Source organism: Salminus brasiliensis, chromosome 23 (assembly GCF_030463535.1).
Source record: "Salminus brasiliensis chromosome 23, fSalBra1.hap2, whole genome shotgun sequence".
Lineage (NCBI taxonomy): Eukaryota > Metazoa > Chordata > Actinopteri > Characiformes > Bryconidae > Salminus > Salminus brasiliensis.
The window spans coordinates 930,345-951,196 of record NC_132900.1 but is presented as its reverse complement, the minus strand read 5'-3'; the positions used below and the strand labels follow the sequence as shown (position 1 = coordinate 951,196).

Sequence of the window (20,852 nt, the reverse complement as noted above, 5' to 3'; positions counted from 1 at the left end):
AGCATAAATAATATCAATCAAAAGAACTGTAGCGTAGCAGTGATGCATGACTGACTTTTATTAATATGTGGGCTATTAATATGAATAGTAGCCATCGTTCTAAAAATAAGTATATATACATATGTAAAAAAATAATAATTTATACATTTTATACAGCTTAGAAATATGTTTAAGATTCTCAGGCTAAAATTACATTAATATATAGAAATTATGTTGTGCAGATACTAATATAATATTAATATATTCATAAAACAATTATTCAATCAAATATTATATATATATATATTATTAATCATCATGTCATTATGGAAAATTATTGCTGTTCACCACAAGGCTGATCCAGGTTTATAATCATTTACTTATATATATATATATATAGTCTATAAATAATATTATAACAAAAATGGTGTTAATATTTTATAATATTAATGATAATATATACATTATATATATATATATATATATTATTATTATTATTATTATTTTTTATTTTTTTTTAATGAACATGGCTATTTTATGCTGTTATTAAAACACAGACAGTTTCATGTATTTCACATTTATTTTTATGTAGGAATCTTGCCGTACAGGCCGCACGGCAGAAAGACAAAAGCTTAGTTAACTTTATTCCCTATAAAATGAGATCAGTGATGTTGCCTCAATCGCACCGGGTCACACACACTCCTGTTTTTAGTGTTATCTGGCAGTGCGTACAATAGGGATCAGTCATCACGCCGAACAGCCGATAAAGGAACAGGCCAGCGTCCTTAACCCCAATCACAAGCTGAGGAACCTGCAGTGCTCGGGTGATTACTGCAGACAGTCACTTTAATGTGGTTCCCTGACCAGTGCAGCTGTAAAGTGACCAGATCAGAGTCGACAGGTCTTCTGAAACTCTGAGGTCTGTGGAAACTAACCGCCCGACTGAGGAGCACCAGATACAGATCACACTGGAGTACTCCTTTAATGTGTATGTTAATGTAAACCCATTGAGAAATCACCACCCAAACACACACACACACACACGTGCAGTTTCACCATTATAGCCTCACGTACTGTAGATTAAGACCAACTCCTGTAATCTGAGACTAAGAGGGAATGTGGTTTATTGCAGACTCAGATTTCTTCACAATGAAGGTGAATGAAAACAGACATCCTCCAAAAAACAGTACAGTGATTTATCAATAACACAGAGTTCCCTAGGGACTACTTTCTGTAGCCGCACTACACCCTGCAGCATGTATCCCTCCACCATTTTAATGATTTGATTTTAAAAGCAGGTTCTAGAGCCGAACTCTTCTCAGAACTCTGGTAGAACCGTGTCTCAGGCATCAGGCAGCGTCTTCATCACCATTAGGTGAAGAACTTTCTGTGAGGAGCTTTTATTAGAGCTTCAGACGTCTGCTTCCCTTCACCTCCACTGTAGAACAGCTCTGACTGGGGGAGCTTATCTAGAACCTCCACTGTAGAACAGCTCTGACTTACATCTTAACCATTTAATCACGTATATAGAAGGTGGAAACTGGTGGAATTCTCTTTAAAGCATCTTCTGTTAGAGATTAAAGATCTTAAAAGATCTCTTGTGTGTACGGCTTTAGGAAAGTTAACTGAAAAAGTAATAAATGAATGAATGAAGGTGGAACTGTTTCCATATAGAAACTCTTTCAGCAAAACTTCACAAAACATCTCACTTTCATTCAGAAAACAAGAAAATAAGACAAGAATTACGACTAAAATGTTAGTTCACAGCTCCGTCCTTCACACAGAGGACCTTTAAACCCCATTAAAAGTGTCTGAAAGGCACATCCTATGGCATGTTTACATTACATTTACATTTACAGCATTTAGCTGACGCTCTTATCCAGAGCAACTTACAAGGTTACTCGTATCACAGAGGAGGTCAGTGTAGTGTTAGGAGTCTTGCCCAAGGACTCTTACTGGTGTAACGCTGCATAGTCACCCAGACTGGGAATTGAACCCCAGTCTCCCACAAGGTGTGGTAGCTCACTGGCAGACAGTGGTGTTATATGTTGCGCCACACCAACCACGTTTATGGATATTAAAAACTTTAACTACATTACAGAGCAGCGTTAAGATGACAAAGGCATCTAGGTGTGGCATCACTACGCAAAGTACCACATATCTCCAATTTTGACTTGAAAAAAACAAAAAAACAAACAAAACAAAAAACAACACAAGATCCAAACACATATATGATTTTGTGTAACTAACAAACGTCTGTGCTAAGACGCTAATTCTAAACACTGTGCAGTTTTGTTCATTGTGGTCAAAAGCATGTAAAATATGTACAATATGTAAAATATTTCAAATATAGAGCATATAATATATGTAAATAGAAAAGAAAATGGCTTTTCCGCTCCCCTGACCTGAGTTCATTTTGGAGATACATGGTTTTCTCTAGGTTTAGCTGTGATGCTACACCTTTTCGTTATGTTGCTCTTACACGTGGTCCCTAAAAGAAAAGAGTTTCTGTATATGGCTCTCAGTCTTTACAGTCTTGATGATGTAGACACCAATCAGAGACCAAAAAAGTCAGTTGATCAACATTGTGCATTACAATTTCATCAGTTACTTACTTATTTAACTGGTAACTAGTCCTAAAATAAACACACATAATCTTATAAACTTAGATTTATGGCTAAATTGGCACAATATTCCCATCACCACTTCGAGACATGCAGAAGAAGACACTGCAGAAGAGTTAGGCTGGAATTTCTGTGCCTATTTTAATGCTAAAATTCCTTAAATGACTATCAAATGCAGTGGAAATACCGTGAACTGGTCAGGATTTAAAGCATGACGGATCTTATTCTGCGATTTTGCAAGCGGCAATATCATGGGGCCCAAGCACTAATCAGCACAATGAGGCCTTAGGTCCAAATGGGATGGGCGCCCCCTACTGACACGCGTCTACTTTGTAGGCTGTTTCAGCTCTGTACCTGCGGTGTCAAAATAAAGGTGCTGTAAAGGATTCTGAGGGAGTGAGTGTGAAGAACCTTAAAAAGGTTTAAAGAATCTTTATACCAATTTATAACATTTCTCATCATCTCTTTCATCATAACAAAGATTGTTGTTTTTTCTGATGGAATGAACAGTGGTTCTCCTACAGCACTGCCCAAAGTGCCCTTCAAACACCTTTATGTCCTCAAGAGTTTTAAAACACAAGCAGAAAAAACTAAACCCTAAAAAACTAAACAAAAAAGAGCAGAAAATTACAGACAGGAAATGAAATCAGCAGGACGGCCTTAAAACACAATTCCATGAATGTAAACAAGACAACAATTAATCAAACAACACTGAATTCACATTCCCTCTAGACTCAGAGGCGAACAGCTCAGACATGCGCCCCCTTTCTTCGTATTCGCTCTGATTTCAGGCTGCTGACCGTGCAGGACCGAGAAAACTAGCATAAAGCGATGGTTCAGCCATAAAAACCTATACATACATCATTTCCGACTTATGTTCCTTTGGGTTTAAAAGAAACCACAGAGCTACTGCTAGCTAACAGATAATGGAAGTCCTTATATATCCCACCAATTAACATGGTGCTAACCGCACACCTAAATCTTCATAGTCTCCCCAAACCGTGTGGAGCGTTCAGTCTTCTCTACTAGTCTTGACTGTGTGCTTTCTGACACTTTGCTATCTAGAACATGAAAAAATGGCTCATACGATTTTTTTAGGTCTAAAAACTTTGTTTTTTAAAGTCAGCATCAAAGGTACACACACTAGTGAGCTAGGGGCAGTAAGCACACACACACCCAGAGCGGTGGGCAGCCAACTACAGCGTCCGGGGAGCAGAGAGGGTGAAGGGTCAGGGGAAGGGAACAGCCCTGAGGTCTATTTATTTATACACTTAAACCCTTAAATTCCTGCAAATTAGTTTCATACCATTTCTTGCTTTGTGTTATTTAATGTTTGATGTTTATTTAAATGTTTGAGGTTTATTTAATGTTTCAGCTTTATTTAATGTTTCAGGTTTATTTAATGTTTATTTCAATGTTTAATGTTTATTTCAATGTTTCAGGTTTATTTAATGTTTATTTCAATGTTTCAGGTTTATTTAATGTTTATTTCAATGTTTGAGGTTTATTTAATGTTTTTTTCAATGTTTGAGGTTTATGTAACGTTTATTTAAATGTTTAATGTCCATTAAATCTTTCGCCAAACCGGTCATCCTAATTCAACAGAACTGGATAAACACGCCGGACTAGCAGTGCCCTGTTTATTCGGCCATTATTTACTATCCAAAGGCCACTCGAAGTCAAACAGCAGCACCGCCCACCACAAAGGTGCAGAGTGTGTTTCCTAGTGACGCTCGACTGCAGAGAAACATTAGTCGAGGGGGTGTGACCTCCTTTAAATTGGCTGTTCGCTGCTTTATCCTGCAGACACGGCCCACGCGTGCAGGGGCACTGAAATCATGGACGCGGACGCGTACAATGAAGATTCAGCGAATACTGAATTCTGAAGATCGCTCACACTGTCGTCATTCTGCTCGCTCACATCACACAGGCCCCAGTGCAATATTTTGGATCTAGGATTAATTTAAAACAGATAAAAATACAAACAACATCAACGGAGTTAGATCTACAGCTGCGGCAAGCGTTTCTGCACCCTGTTCAAATGATGTGATTTTGGTTCAATACAATAATTCAAGGTTCAATACAATAATTAAGATCTCTACAATAAAACAATTCTTATGTATTAACTCAGTTTAATGTACAAATATAAATAAACATCATATATAAATGTGCTGCGATCTATTATTACCTAAAATATTTATACATTTAATAAGTTCCATGCGCAGGACCGTCTTTTTCTGCATATGTAGTATATATGTAGCTCTGTATATTAGTGAGATCCTGCTACTTAATGCACTGATACTCTGATCTGTGACAAATACTCCTTTACTAAACTTGTACATAATGATTTTTGGCAATCTGTTAAATTCAGTAATTGTGTTATCTGCTCTCTGGGGACGTGACCTATCTACACTCACCCCATCAACGATACACAGAGTTTGACCAAGGGTGCACAAACCTTTGCACACAACTGCAGCCTGAAGGAGAAAGCATTAAAGCCGGACATGAAAAGAAAAGAAATTGCATCTGGGTGAGCCCTGTGAGTTTGATCACAGTGTGGTCAGGAAAACAACACCCTCGTAAACTTTCCTTAAAAGTAGTTTTTTAACTTAATGAAGTCAGCGGAAAGGGCAATGTCCAGTTTTCAGTGTTTTCAGCGGTCATTCAGAGCTGAGGGACGAGCCTCAGGAGAAATGAGCAGCACTCAGTGAGCTCAGTGTGAAAGTACTGCAGGAAGGAGGAGGAAGAGGAGGAGGAAGATGATGATGATGATGATATGTGGAGTTAGCTAGTTTGTGGAGTTAGGCTTAGTCTGTGCTGATTCCAGACCTCATTCCAGACCATCTTTGCGGTTTGCGGTTGCTATGGAAACCAGAAGAGGTTTCGCTGCTGAATCTCCTCGTCTTTAAAGCAGCCGCCCAGTCCACTACACACTGAGGTTTCCGGTTCATTAGCTCCGCCCCACCCTGTAAGGTCACTCACTGGCCACTTTATCAGAAACACCCACCATAGAGGGGCACTTTGTAGGTTTACAGCTACCCTGTCATGCCTGATACACTCGTACCAGCAGCACACGCACACAACAACCTTCTCTCTTTACGTATGCAAATAAGCTGTGATACTGCTGGGAACTGCAGTATCTACGAGTGGGAGGGGCTTACAGGGGCAGGTTGAATGGGCGGATGTAGATGAGTTGGATCTTGTGACAATTTTTGCAGCTTAGTTTCTATATATGGGCTGAAACTCTAACATCATTTAGATGTTTATTATTATATATGAAATAGACAAAAGTATCGGGACACCTGCTCATTCATTTCTTCTGAAATCTTCTGAAATCAAGGCTATTAAAGAGCTGATCCTGCTTTTGTTGGAGTAACTGTCTCTACTGTCCAGAGAAGAAGAAGACTTTCTACTAGATTTTGGAGCAGAGCATTGCTGTGAGGATTTGATTGCAGGAGTGAGGTCAGAATATTAGATGATCACCACCCCACCTCGTCATCCCCAACTCATCCCAACTCAAAAGTACTGGATGGAGCTCCTCCATCATCATTCCAGAGAACACAGTTCTTCCACTGCTCCACAGCTCAATGCTGGGGGGCTTTATACCCCTCTAGCCCACGCCTGGCATTAGGCAGCATGGAGCCAATAGGTTAAAGTTTGGACCATTAGAATGGACCATCACCCTCATTATATCTGCTCAGTGGGGTCCTATGGTGTTCCCCTTCCACTGATAAATGGGGTAGAGGGGGGTTAATACTAATAATGTGCAGCAACAGATGAGCTACGGTGTAATTCTACCCCTCTATAGTGCATGGTAGATGTTTATGATTAAATGGCCAATGAAGATTATGAGGTAGGTGGCCGCAAAACTGGAAACTCCAGTGTACCAGTCCATTAAGACTGGCTGTACCAGTGCATTGACCGCTGCAGGGCCTCCTCCCAGCTCTGCAGGACAGGTTTATACGCTCCGCCCTTACAGCCGTCCCCTTTACCACTCTGAGGTAGAAAGAGGCGGTCAGTCGTGTGCAGTTTCTTCAGCTCCTCTTTACTCGTCCAGTAACCTGCAGACGTGAAAACATCATGTAGCAAAACTATCAGTGTAAAAGTATTTATTTTTGGGATTATTTGAATATGTAGTTTGCTCAATTCTGCATAATATTAAACTCAATACTAACAAATCTACAACCAGACTGAGGAACCTTCCCTTACCTACTCCTAAACCAGCCACGAAAGCCGCCCCCAGACAGGACATGTCGTAATGAGAGGGCCGTGAGATCTTTCGTCCCAGCAGGTCTGTGGTCAACTGCATTATGAAATCGTTCGTACAGACGCCACCATCAGCCCTGCAGACACATAGTCACACACACAGTCACACAAAAATTAACCCCATTAATTAGATTTTAGATTTCACTAATATCAGAATAATCACTAATAATAACACTCCTACAGAAGGTGGTGGTGGTTCTCCATCACTGTGTTCAACATCTCCAAGGTTCTCCTCATGGAGTCTAGTATTATTTAGAGTTCTCCTCAGATCAACACCTGCTTTTTACAGTAAAACTCATTTATTGCCGAATTTGAATAATGAGCTTAGACTACTGAACCCCCTGCACAGTACATCCACTAGATGTCCAAATATTTGAGGACACCCCTAAGTAAGGCATTTAGCTACTTTAAGCTGCACACAGTTTGTCTAGTCTCTGTAGAGAAGTACTGCCAATAGAATAGGACTCTCTGGAGCAGATCAACATCATGACCCTATAGGCATGGGCTAGAGGGGTATAAAGCCCCCCAGCATTGAGGAGCTGTGGAGCAGTGGAAGAACTGTGTTCTCTGGAATGATGGTGGAGGAGCTCCATCCAGTACTTTTGGGATGAGTTGGGGAGTTGGGGATGATGAGGTGTGGTGGTGACCATCATCCAACATCCTGACCTCACTAACTAACACTCTTGTTGCTGAATGCAATCAAATCCTCACAGCAATGCTCCTCCAGAATCTAGTATAAAGCCATTTTTAGACAGTGTGATGGAGGAGAGGAGATCTGTACCTTATTTTAGTGATAGGAATCCGTGTTTCTCGGAGCATCACGTCAAACAGCTGCTTATTCCTGAAATGCAACATACAGCAGTTGAATCAATACACTGTGATAATGTCCAACAACATCCCTCCTCCTTCTGCTAGATGATCTGATATGGTTACTGAGGGAGGAACTGAACCGCCCATGAAAGCAGCACATATACATATATACACATATACACTATCAGTCAAAAGTTTTAGAACACTCCATTGAATAACTTGTTTAATGGTACAAAGTCTGGTGACCTTAAATAGGGCAAACTGCCCCGGGGCTTTACAGTAAAATGAACTAAAACCTGAAAATGATGGAGATTGGGGGAAAAAAGGGCCTTTTTAGAAAACCATTTAAGAAAGTAATTGGTTAACTTACAGCCAGTCTGTTGCAATATAGGTAAATTAGGCTTTGACAGCTAATGTAAATAATGTATCATTTACAACCCTGTTATCCATATAAAATCAATGTAGGAGTGGTGTTACGGAGCTCTGCACCACTCTGGATCTGGAGCTGCAGGTTTGACTGCAGGTGGAGCGGCAGTAAGAAAGTCAGCGCTAGGATGGCAAAACAAGCAAACCGGGCTTGCGTGGACCATCAACACCGGCAGCGGACTACTGAAAAAACTGGAGGGTGTCCTAAAACTTTTGACTGGCAGTGTATATATATATATATATATATATATATATATATATATATATATATATATATATATATATATATATATGAATCATTTGACAATGAAACTGCAGGAAGATTACGGCCTCACCTGAATGCGATGGACTCCAGAATAGCTCGGACCAGGTGGCTCTTGGTGGTGGATGGTTTAAGGCCCATGAAAGCAGCACATGCCTTTGGGTCATTCAGTGGAGCCTGGAAAACACATAAACACAGGCTTAAACACACACACACAGCTGCTGAGCTGATGTGATGTCAATTCCTACACAGCGCAGAGCTTAATAACACAAAGAGAGGAGCAGGGACTTACTAAAGAGCTGCCTGTGCTCAACGGTAAGCAGAAGGAGGCAGAACAGACAGAAATTACGACTCAAATAAACACAAAAGAAGCCATAAGAGAAGCTCCGCCCACAGACCACACGCACTGCCTGATATTGATGGTATGGACTTCACAGGTTAAAGTGAGTCATGTTCCACAGGTAGGAGAATGCAGAGTTGGGAGTCTTACTGGTGTAGAGTGTTTATGTATGTATATGAATGATAAACGAAGAGTGAGGGAGGCCTGAACTGCAGGAGGAAAACTCACCTGCAGGCCACTGAAAGAAGGCACAAAACACACCCCGTCCGAATCCTTCACACTATTGGCCATGGCCACAGTGTCCTTCACGTCCGAGAAGAGCTCTGTACGAAATAACAGCAAAAATAAATAATCAATACCCACTATACAGCCTCCTTCTAATGAATGCATTCAGCTACTTTACCTATTGCTACTAATAGGTGCTACTTTGCACCTATTGCTGAGACAGATGTGCAAATGCACACACACAGATTGTCTAGTCCCTGTAGAGAAGAACTGCCAATAGAATAGGACTCTCTGGAGCAGATAAACATCATGACTCTATTGGTACCATGCTGCCTAATGCCAGACGTGGGCTAGAAGAGGGGTATAAAGCCTCCCTGTGGAGCAGTGGAAGAACTGTGCCTCACAGCAATGCTCCTCCAAAATCTAGTAGAAAGTCTTAGCCTCGTAGCTCTAATAAACAAGGAAACCTCAGACACTGTGCAGGAGACCGATTGGCTACAATCGGGGTGGGGTGGGGGGTAGATTTCTTGCTGAATCATGGCTTTACTGGAACAGTGGGATGCTGTGTTATAGCTCACCGATCTCCTGAGCCCATTTAACAGCGGTTCCTGTTCCAGCAGCGTTTCCCTCAGCGAGATACACAACCTCAGAGCCAATCTTCCACCCCACCAGAGGATACAGACCTGCAGAGAGAGAGAGAGAGACAGAGACAGAGAAAGAGAGAGAGACAGAGACAGAGAGAAATAGTAAATAGTAATACAAATACAAATATGTATTATTAGATTTAAATAATATAATAAAAAATATAGATAAAAAGAAAGACAGAGAATATCAGAAATGGAAAAATAAGGATATATACTGTATATGTATAGAGACGTATTATTGAGTGTTGAGTTGTTTGATGTATGAAATATGTGAAATATTGTTTGAAATATGTGTGTGATTGGATGCAGTTTAACAGCCTATTTACCACCCTGTTATTTTACTTCAGATTTTCCTTTTATGACTGGCTGGTTTATGACACAGAACGGCTCGCAGGAGACCCGTGCAGTTCCCCTTCTGATGGAACTTTTAGCTCCAGTCTGAGGTAGTCCAGAGTGGACGTCTGAGAGAAAAGATGGTACACACCGATGGTACACTCATCCCCCATACACTCACACCCTGCAGCTGGTTGTTGTTGATCGGTAAAGAAGGGGAGCTTTGGCTGAAGTTGAGGTGCAGAAGGAGGTGCATGTCAGTCCTGAAAGGCAGCAGTATGAGTTTAGCCAAGCAAGGATCGAGGCGTGTACGCGTCACCACGTGGACCGGCCGTGTTTTGTTCCGTGCAGTCCTGGGAGGCAGCCTCCATGCCCAGCTGCTTTCTTTATAATTACGCCACTTTGCCGGTTTCCCTAAGCGCCTTCAGATCCAGCCTTAACGGTTGGCGGGACAGTGTGAGACGGGTTTAGTGAATGGGTGTATGACACTTGGACTACAGTGTGCAGGTATGTGTGTGTGTGGGTGTGTGTGACTGTGTACCTGCCACTGAGGTGTGCGGCTTGTTCCCTGTGTTGATGTCCATGAAGGTGCCCGTTCCCATGGTGATTTTCACATCACCTGTGTCAAAGCAGCATTCCCCGAACATCGCCGCCTGCTGGTCAGCCATCTACACAAACAGGACCACCAGCTCAGCACTGATCACATCCAACACTCTGATCTTATTTACTAAACATACCTAACAACAACAACAACAACAGTGTTTACTGTTTATTATAGATTTGTATTATAGAGTATATTATATATGTGTTACAGTTACAGATTTATTTATTAGATAAATAAAGGTAAAGGTGCACGTATTTGTCACTGTACACTGTACAGGGAAATGTGTCCTCCGCATTTAACCCATAATTCATACTCACAATTGACATGATTGGAATAGGAACCCCAAAGATGGAGGGATCAGACGAGCCGAAATTGTGGCTAGTGAGAGAGTGAGGGAGAGAGCAGGGGTGAGGGTGGTTAATAAAGTGGTCTTTAGGGTCTTTTAAATGACTGGATAGTCTCTGTTGAGAGAGGTTACCTGGTATTGTGCACTTTGGGGAGGATTGAGAGAGGTAGAGAGAGAAGTGTACACAGAAACCCACTCCAGCACATCTGAAACACACACACACACAAACACACACACACACACACTTACTCTAGCAAAGAGTATAACTCAATTCAAATTATTTTTTTTATTTAGGCTTTTCACAATAAATGTTGTCACAAAGCGGCTTTACAGAGATCCGGGTTCGAGCCCCTTTTGAGCAGCTAGTGCCGACAGTGGCAAGGAAAAACTCCCTCAGGTCGAGAGGAAGAAACCTTGAGAGGAACCAGAGGAACCCGTCCTCGTCCAGGTCGACACCGGATAATAATAATAATAATAATAATAATAATCAAAACAGAAATAAAAACAACAATAAAACTAAACTGAATTAAGAGAAAATAGTAAAAGATAAGAGTGTGAGAGAGATGATAAAGTTCCTGCAGGTAAACAGTCAGAAGCAGAGTCCTGCAGTGAGGGGAGGATGGATCCATGCAGGACCTCAGAGCAGGACAGCGGGCAGCAGGGTAATCACTGTTACTATGTGGCAGTTGACGGAAATATAGAATAAAAAATTCTAAAAAAAACAACAACTAATTAATTTGTAATTATTGTATGTAGTGTAATGTGTAAATTTAGTAAATTTATAATTTACAAAAAAAGGAGAGAGACAGAAATCCCAGAATAGGTTCCCAAGATGGGTGAAGGGTAGACTACACGAACAGTAGTCACAGCCCAGTGCACACACACACACACACACACACACCCACACACACACACACAGTACAGAATACAAACACAGCTGAACCAGAATACCTGATAGGAGTCAAATATTGCAGTTGAGCTGGCGTTGGAGTAATCTGTGGCGTGGACCAAACCTGCAGAGACAAACAAAAACAACATAAACAAATAAATTAAATGAAGCTCGATTTCATTATTTACCATCATCACCATCACCGGTGATCACGGGAGGATTTGGATAGTAAATAATGTAGAGATGCACCGACTGCATGATTTTGGGGGCAGATTTTGATTTAGCCTTTTTGAGAATTATAAATGACAGCATATAGAAACAGTTTTCATTAATATTGTTAAAATAAATAAATAAATAATAAAATAATAATAATAATAATGATAATAATCATGTAATGTGAGCCATTTGGTCACAGCAGAGGTGTGTGTGTGTGAGGCTGTGTTCGTTTTGCCGGTGCCCTTGCGTGATGCACAAGTGTCAATGTGCCACAGAATGGGGTATATGAGACGGTCAGACGATTTATCAGTGCATCTCTAATAAATTATGGGCTGTATCTGGGTAAGTTTCTCTACATTGACTCTGACTGATTATTGACTTGTTTTCCATTAAAGACAACAGAAACTGAATTCTGCAGGGATGATCATTAATGTGTGAAACGTCCCTTTAAGTAAAGAGGAGTGAAGCTAACTGTGCTGTTTACCTTTAGTGAGTTTATAAAGCAGCCACGTGTCAATGGTCCCGAAAAGACATGTCCCTTCATCAACTGCCTGCCTGAGCTGCAGAGGGGGAGAGAGAGAGAGAGAGAGAGAGAGAGAGAGAGAGAGAGAGAGAAAACAGCAATAAGAGTATTAGTGAGGTCAGGATGTTGAATGGAGGACCACCACCCCCACCACATAATCCCCAACTCATCCCAAAAGTACTGGATGGAGCTCCTCCACCATCATTCCAGAGAACACAGTTCTTCCACTGCTCCACAGCTCCTCAATGCTGGGGGGCTTTATACCCCTCTAGTCCACGCCTGGCATTAGGCAGCATGGAGCCAATAGGTTCATGATGTAGATCTGCTCCAGAGAGTCCTATTCTATTGGCAGTACTTCTTCTCTACAGGGACTAGACAAGCTGTGTGTGTGCATTTGCACATCTGTGTCAGCAATGGGTGCAGCTTAAAGTAGCTAAATGCATTCATTAGAAGGGGTGTCCACAAACATTTGGACATATAGTGTAGATCTAGCATGTTGTTATATTTCTGATGATAGCGCTACACTCTAAAAGCAGCCACTGTTGTTTTCAAAGCCGCTGAGGCTCGAGGTGGGACAGTGGTGTGGTGAACACACTGGTGTATCACTGAGACAGACGAGCGCCATCTGCTAATCTCAGCGGACTGGACTGCAGTACCTGAGGGATGTTCTGTAAAGCCCAGGAGAGCCGCAGAGAGACGTGCTGAGGGGTGAAGACCACCAGACTGGCGGCCAAAAAGCGCTTCTGACGGGTTAGGAAGTGCAGCATCTTCATCACTCCGTGCACCGCCTGACACACACACACACACACACACACACACACACACACACACACGCACACACACACGCACACACACAGACACACACACACAGACATATAATATGAATAATATAATTATATAATACATAATATATATGAGTCTAATACAATCATACTATTAGTATCATATTATTCAGTATCCAGTATTAATTATTCAGTAATTACTTTAAATTGTTAATGAACTATTCAGCTAAGACTGGCTGAAAGGAAGTGGCGTAAGTCACAACACGACTCCGACCTCCACTCCTATCAGTCTCTTCTCTCCAGGTTTAGAACGGAAGTTGCTGCCGCTAAAGCATCCTACTACAGGGGGAAACTGGAAGCAGCATCTGCATCTGACCCACGTTAACTCTTCACCATCTTCTCCTCTCTCCTCAACCCTCCTACTCCCCCACCTCCCACTACCCTGTCTGCAGATGATTTTGTCTGCAGAAGATTTCTGTTCCATCCCCTCTGTTCCAAACAATCGCTCCAAACCTCCTTCCTTTCATCTCCTCTTTCATAAACAGCTCTCTGTTGTCAGGTCAGGTACCATCCACCTTCAAGTCTGCCAGAGTTGTGCCTATCCTAAAGAAACCAACGCTGGACAGCTTGGACATCGGCAACTACAGACCCATCTCTCTTCTCTCTTTTTTTCTCTCTCACACTCAGTGGTTTGGTCAAGAGGTGTTCAGTATCTGATGTGAGCTTCTTTAGTTTACAACTGGAGATGCTAGGCTAATGTTGCTAATATTATAAAAGTATTTAGAAAAGCAACCAACTGTCTCTCTTCCTCACTCTGAACAGTCTTCAGGACCCTAACCAGTCTGGCTTCAAAGCTGCACACTCTACTGAAACTGCTCTCATTGCAGTTACAGAGAAGCTCCATGCAGCTAAAGCTGCCAGACTGTCCTCGGTTCTGATCCTTCTTGACCTCTCCGCAGCTTTTGACACAGTGGACCACAAGATCCTCCTGTCTATCCTTGCCGGTCTTGGAATTACCGGCTCTGCATGGCGATGGTTTGCATCATTCCTGCAGGGACGCTCATACCAGGTAACGTGGCAGGGCGACACGTCCGCTCCTTGTAGTCTCTCCACTGGCGTTCCACAAGGCTCAGTTCTTGGTCCTCTTCTTCTCTCACTCTACACTCGCTCTCTTGGTAAAGTGATATCCTCCCATGGATTCTCTTACCACTGTTACGCCGATGACACTCAACTCATGCTCTCTTTCCCCCCGTCTGACACACAGGTCTCCACCCGTATCTCAGCATGCCTCGCGGACGTCTCTTCTTGGATGGCGGCTCACCACCTCAAACTCAACCCCAGCAAGACGGAGCTGCTGTACATCCCGGGAACTGCTGGACCAAAAAACGATCTTGCCATCACCTTTGAGAACTCACTGGTCACTCCCTCTACTGAAGCCCGCAGCCTTGGTGTAGTGATGGATGATCAGTTATCGTTCTCAAGTCATGTTGCAAACGTAACTCGGTCCTGCAGATTTCTTCTGTACAACATCCGGAGAATTCGACCCTTCCTCTCTAGAGAGGCCACCCAGGTGCTTGTTCAGTCTCTCGTCACTTCCAGACTTGACTACTGCAACTCTCTTCTGGCTGGTCTCCCTCTGCGCACCATCAGGCCCCTGCAACTCATCCAGAATGCAGCGGCATGGGTCGTCTTCAATGTCCCTAAATTCAGCCATGTCTCTCCACTGCTGCGTTCTCTCCACTGGCTTCCTGTAGCTGCTGCCCGCATCAGATTCAGAACCCTGACGCTGGCCTACAAAGCCAAGACTGGACCAGCCAGCCCCTCCGTATCTGATGGCAATGGTCAAAAGCCGATCCGCACCGAGAGCCCTTCGAGCTTCAAGTACGGCTCGGCTCGACCCGCCATCCTTTAAGATCCACGGAAGACAAGCGTCCAGACTTTTTACTGTCCTGCACCGAAGTGGTGGAACGAGCTGCCCCTGGGTGTCCGAACGGCCGAGTCGCTCGCTGTCTTCAAACGCAGACTGAAGACCCACCTCTTCAGAGAGTACTTGGACGATTAGTTCTATGGTTGCCTTATTGTATTGTGTTTAGCAATGTCTAAGCTTGGAGGTATCTTTTGTATTAGTCTATTCTAACTAGCTGAGGTTTTTCTTGGGTAAATAGCAAAGCACTTTGTAAGTCGCTCTGGATAAGAGCATCTGCTAAATGCCGTAAATGTAACTATTATGACTTAGTAACCAGTATGAATTATTCAGGAAATACTATTAATTATTTAGGAACTGCCATAAATTATTAATGAACTATGACTTTTTAAATAACCACTATTAATTATTCATTATCTTCTATTAATTATTCAGTATCCGCTATGAATTATTCAGTCTCTACTATGAATTATTCAATATTTACTAAAAATGATTCATTTTCCTCTATTAATGTTTTAGTAACAACTGTGAAGTATTCAGTATGCACTATATATTATTCAGTATCCGCTATGAATTATTCAGTATTTACTAAAAATGATTCATTTTCCTCTATTAATGTTTTAATATCCCCTATGTATTATTCAGTACCCACTATGAATTACATAAACATTCGTAAATGCGGAAACTAGGACAGCATTCCAGACTAATAGGATGTTCATTAGTAGAGGTTAAACTGAACCCGTCAGACCGACGCCACACGGGGAATTAAACACTGACTATTAGAACTAATAAAGCTCTTCTGTTTTACATTCTGCCTGATGCAGCAACACACATTTAGTCAGGTGAGAGTAGAGCAGATATGATATTTCATAAACAGGTCGAACGACCTCACAGATGAGTTATTCTGCAGTGTTGTGTAACTGATTCATTATTTAGGACAATAGGGTTGAGTAATAATCCAGCTCCAGTTCTGAGACCTGCCAGATTCTGACTGTAGAGTTGATCGACTTCTGGCAGGAGTTTGTTCCCCAGACTCCATATCAGCAGCTGTAGACCTGAACTCCAACCACCTCCAACAATTACCACCTTTCATTTAAAGGGAAGTGACTGCTGACACAACAATGAGCCATTTTCTTTCAGCAACAGTGTAACAGCTGAGCGGTGAATCCCAATTAACCAGCAACCAGTATGAGTTATGCAGTATCCACTATGAATTACTCACTAACTAGTACAGATTACTAAGTAATCGCTATGAATTATTTAGTAACCACTAGGAATTATTCTGCAAGTACTATAGTTTATTCATTATCCTCTATTAATCATTTAGTATCCACAATGAATTATTCAGTAGCCACAATTAATTATACAGTAGCCATAATTAACTATTTAGTAGCTACTTTTAAATGATTCAGTAACCACTTTTTTAATTAATCAGAATCTAGTATGAATTATTCAGTATCTACTACAGGTTATTTAGTATCCACTATGAATTATTCAGTATCTACTATTAATTATTCAGTAACTGAGTTACTCACTAACTACTATGAATTACATAGTAATTACATTAAACATTCAGTAAACACTATAGGCTGCTTAGTCTCCGCTCTGAATTATATAGTTACCACTATTAATTATTTAGTAACTACTATGAATTACTTAATAACAACTATGAATTATTTAATAACTACTATGAATTATTTAATTACCACTACAAATTATTTAATAACCACTACAAATTATTTAATAACCACTACGAATTGTTTAATAACCACTATGAATTATTTAATAACCACTACAAATTATTTAGTATTAAAGCTAATGGTCAGAACCATGTGTGTGTCCTGAGGTGTGTCCTCACCTTCATGGTGCAGGAACTGTTCCATGATCTGACCATCTCTGCTGCCCTCAGGTCCTGCCAGCTGATGAAGTTATGAAACGTCTTCCCTGAGTGCCTGCAGAGCACAACACAGGATATGCCATTATTTACTCACACACACACACACACACACACACACACACACACACACACACACACTCACACTGTCTCTTATTACAACACACAGGATTGAACTGGACTTATGACCAATCAGCTGAACATCAGTTGTGAATAATTGTGTCACAGTATGTGTATTTTCCTATTCTGTACTTCCTGTTTACGTATCAGGACAAATTCCTCCATCATAACCTACCAGACCATTAAAGGAGCAGTTCAGTCAGAAACCAGGGTATCAGGATTGATCTCTGACACCACACTCAGTGGTTTGGTCAAGAGGTGTTCAGTATCTGATGTGAGCTTCTTTAGTTTAAAACTGGAGATGCTAGGCTAATGTTGCTAATATTATAAAAGTATTTAGAAAAGAAGTAATTTAAACATTTAAGCTAAAGCTGGATCTACATCCTCCTCCTCATCACGTCCCGCTCTGTAGAGCTGCTCCTCTCTCAGACCGGAGCGCAGTGGGCGGAGTGATACCACACACTGTGCTGAGGTGAAGGTGGTTCTGGTTCCTCCAGTGTTCTTCAGCTCTGTGGTTCTGGTTCTGTTTGGGTTTATAGACTAAAGAAAGTCCCACCGTCTCCTAAACCTCATCCATCTACCAGCTGATGAAGATCTGGAGGAGCTCTGAGGGGTTTTCCGTCTCACTGTGTGATGTAATGCTCACCTGTCCCAGGTGGTGAAAGTGGCTCTCTGAGTTGAGATGCCTATGGCTTCCATCTGGCACATCTGCAGACCTGAATCTGAAACATGAGGAGAACACAGGAGCCAAGTTTGAAAACCTACATTATATGGACAAAAGTATTGGGACACCTGCTCATTCACCGTTTCTTCTGAAATCAAGGGTATTAAAAAGAGCTAATCCTGCTTCTGTTGGAGTAACTGTCTCAGAGAAGAGGAGCGTTAGTGAGGTCAGGATGTTGGATGATGATCATCACCCCACCTCACCACATCCTATCCAAAAGTACTGGATGGAGCTCCTCCTCCATCATTCCAGAGAACACAGTTCTTCCACTGCTCCACAGCTCCTCAATGCTGGGGGGCTTTATACCCCTCTACCCCACACCTGGCATTATTAGGCAGCATGGAGCCAATAGGGTCATGATGTTGATCTGCTCCAGAGAGTCCTATTCTATTGGCAGTACTTCTTCTCTACAGGGACTAGACAAGCTGTGTGTGCATTTGCACACCTGTGTCAGCAATGAGTGCAGCTTAAAGTAGCTGAATGCATTCATTAGAAGGTGTGTCCACAAATATTTGGACATATAGTGTAGCTCTGTCCGGATTTTTTTGCAATGCCTGCATGCTGAGTTGTAAGGAAGGTTGATTGTATGCGTGATTCTAACCCTTCACAGCTCCTTTCACCACTGAAACGAACCCCTGCCACAACTGCTCAGGGTCCATCTCCACCCGGCTGGGTTCAGGGTACAGCAGAGGCACCTGCAACAACAAGAAACACCATTCATAAACTTCAAAGAGGAAATCTGAGCGCAAACAAATCACTTCGGTCCACAGTCCGCACTGCAGTTCCCGCACACGGTAAACACAGACCATAATAACCTCGACCAGACGCTCATTACTACAGAACATTCAGGTCTGCAGATCCTTCATATTCTCAAAAACTAACTGATTAAGATCTTACAGTCAGTCAGAGTGGAGATTAGGTGTGAAACGTTTGGTTCTAGATAATCTCCTCCAGTCAGAGCTGGAGTTCTACAGTGGAGGTTCTAGATAAGCTCCTCCAGTCAGAGCTGTGGTTCTACAGTGGAGGTTCTAGAAAAGCTCCTCCAGTCAGAGCTGTGGTTCTACAGTGGAGGTTCTAGATAAGCTCCTCCAGTCAGAGCTGTGGTTCTACAGTGGAGGTTCTAGATAAGCTCCCCCAGTCAGAGCTGTGGTTCTCTGGTGGAGGAGAAGGGAAGCAGACGTCTGAAGCTCTAATAAAAGCTCCTCACAGAAAGTTCTTCACCTAATGGTGATGAAGACGCTGCCTGATGCCTGAGACACGGTTCTACCAGAGTTCTGAGAAGAGTTCGGCTCTAGAACCTGCTTTTAGAACCAGATCATTAAAATGGTGGAGGGATACATGCTGCAGGGTGTAGTGCAGCTACAGAAAGTAGTCCCTAAAGAAAACTGGATTAGATCAGATTCTCCACTATTTTACCTTCATCATCATCATCATCATCAGATCAGAGTGGGTCAGTTTCTCTACAGTGAAGCTCAGATTCACACCGGATCCCCGACTCAAACCCAAACTCTGAATTATGCAGTAATTATGAAAATTTGGTGGACTTCACCTTTAAGTATTTTAGGTTGTGGAGGAAGGCTGCTTCCCAGTTCCCATACAAGCCCTATTTGATCTAATCAGAGCTTTATTAAAAGATGCTGATGATCTGCTGGTGGACCTTAACAATGCATACAGGCCACAGAGGGATCATATAATAACTATATAATAACTATATGATGATTATATGATGATTATATGATGATTATATGATGATTATATGATGGTTTATTCTGAGGTTCTACAATGTTTTACAGCTAAAAGCAACTTTTATGAGTGTTTAAGACTTCTGCACAGCTGATTAATGATATAAAGTCATGAAGTGGAATTATTCATGCTCATAAAAGTTACCTTGGTGGTGCAGGAGCCTCTGATTCTGGCCGCTTTATCGTAAACGTGACACCTGATGGACGTCGTGCCCACATCCACCGAGAGCACGAAGCCCTCCCTCTTACTGAAGCCGTTCCTCTGCGTCCCCATAGCGGAGGAAACCCTCTCAGTCACGACACACCCCAGCAGCCTGCCTTCATATCGGCGGGATATTACCGAGAGAGACTGTCTGATTATCCAGAGCGGTTCTGTTCAGCTTAGCTTGCCTCCACACGCTGCCTCCCTGCCTCCCTCCCCTGCGCTGCCTCCACACGCTGCCTCCCCGCGCTGCCTCCCCTCTCCGCCGCACTGTCTCTTTAAGAACTCCGGCACGCGGGAGGCAGTGGCGAACGCTGATTGGCTCTGAGCTGCGCGGGCGATTCCACTTTGTCTAAAACCGGGGGCGGACGCGCCCACCTCTCCCACGCTTACTGAACCGAAACCGGGTCGTTTTCTCAAATCTAACACATATAAACACACACAATCCGGGTCCTTAGCTATTAAAACACGCACTAAACTGAAGATACACCACTGTTACATTTCTTACGGCACCTACGAGAAAGTTAACCTTACTCCGAGCCGCGCCGGCTTTGTATTTCCCCTCATTATAATATCCAACATCGTTCATTCGGTCAGAAACTCTCCTCTGGTCACTTTTTCTAACTGAAAACAAGCGATAACTGCTGCCCGGACCGCCTCGCCACCCCTCCACCGCGCAGAAGTGCTCAACCCCACCGAGGGTGTGAATAGTATACAAGTGACGTCACGCATCAGTCGATTGGTGGGCGTGGCCGCGCCTTAAAGCTGCAGTGCACAGCAGGGCACCACGTGTTGTCTAGTCATGCGTGTTTTCCTCTGTCCTGCTGCTGTTTTAACCCTGTTCTGGCCATTTTAGTGGTATTTCTTACTTTCCACCTTTAATGAAGCTCCTCAGCTCATTCCAGTGTGGTTATGCTGGAGGATGCTGGAGCAAGAATACAGACAAATATGTAAAGCCGTGTGCACAGCGGCAAGCA

General features: G+C 42.5%; 1 protein-coding gene across 1 annotated transcript; it reads right to left on the bottom strand.

The window, feature by feature from the left end:
* Positions 1-1,735: 1,735 nt before the first annotated feature.
* Positions 1,736-20,555, bottom strand: gk5 (glycerol kinase 5). The gene is made up of 16 exons (XM_072669008.1): positions 19,819-20,555; positions 18,533-18,626; positions 17,854-17,929; positions 17,052-17,145; positions 13,144-13,275; positions 12,449-12,524; positions 11,811-11,872; positions 10,992-11,065; positions 10,831-10,891; positions 10,451-10,577; positions 9,511-9,615; positions 8,936-9,030; positions 8,441-8,544; positions 7,651-7,710; positions 6,813-6,946; positions 1,736-6,664 (listed from the first exon to the last, which is right to left on the bottom strand). Exons 1-16 carry the CDS (start codon positions 19,945-19,947, stop codon positions 6,498-6,500), a joined length of 1,590 nt encoding a protein of 529 aa, XP_072525109.1. The 5' UTR covers positions 19,948-20,555; the 3' UTR covers positions 1,736-6,497.
* Positions 20,556-20,852: the final 297 nt, after the last annotated feature.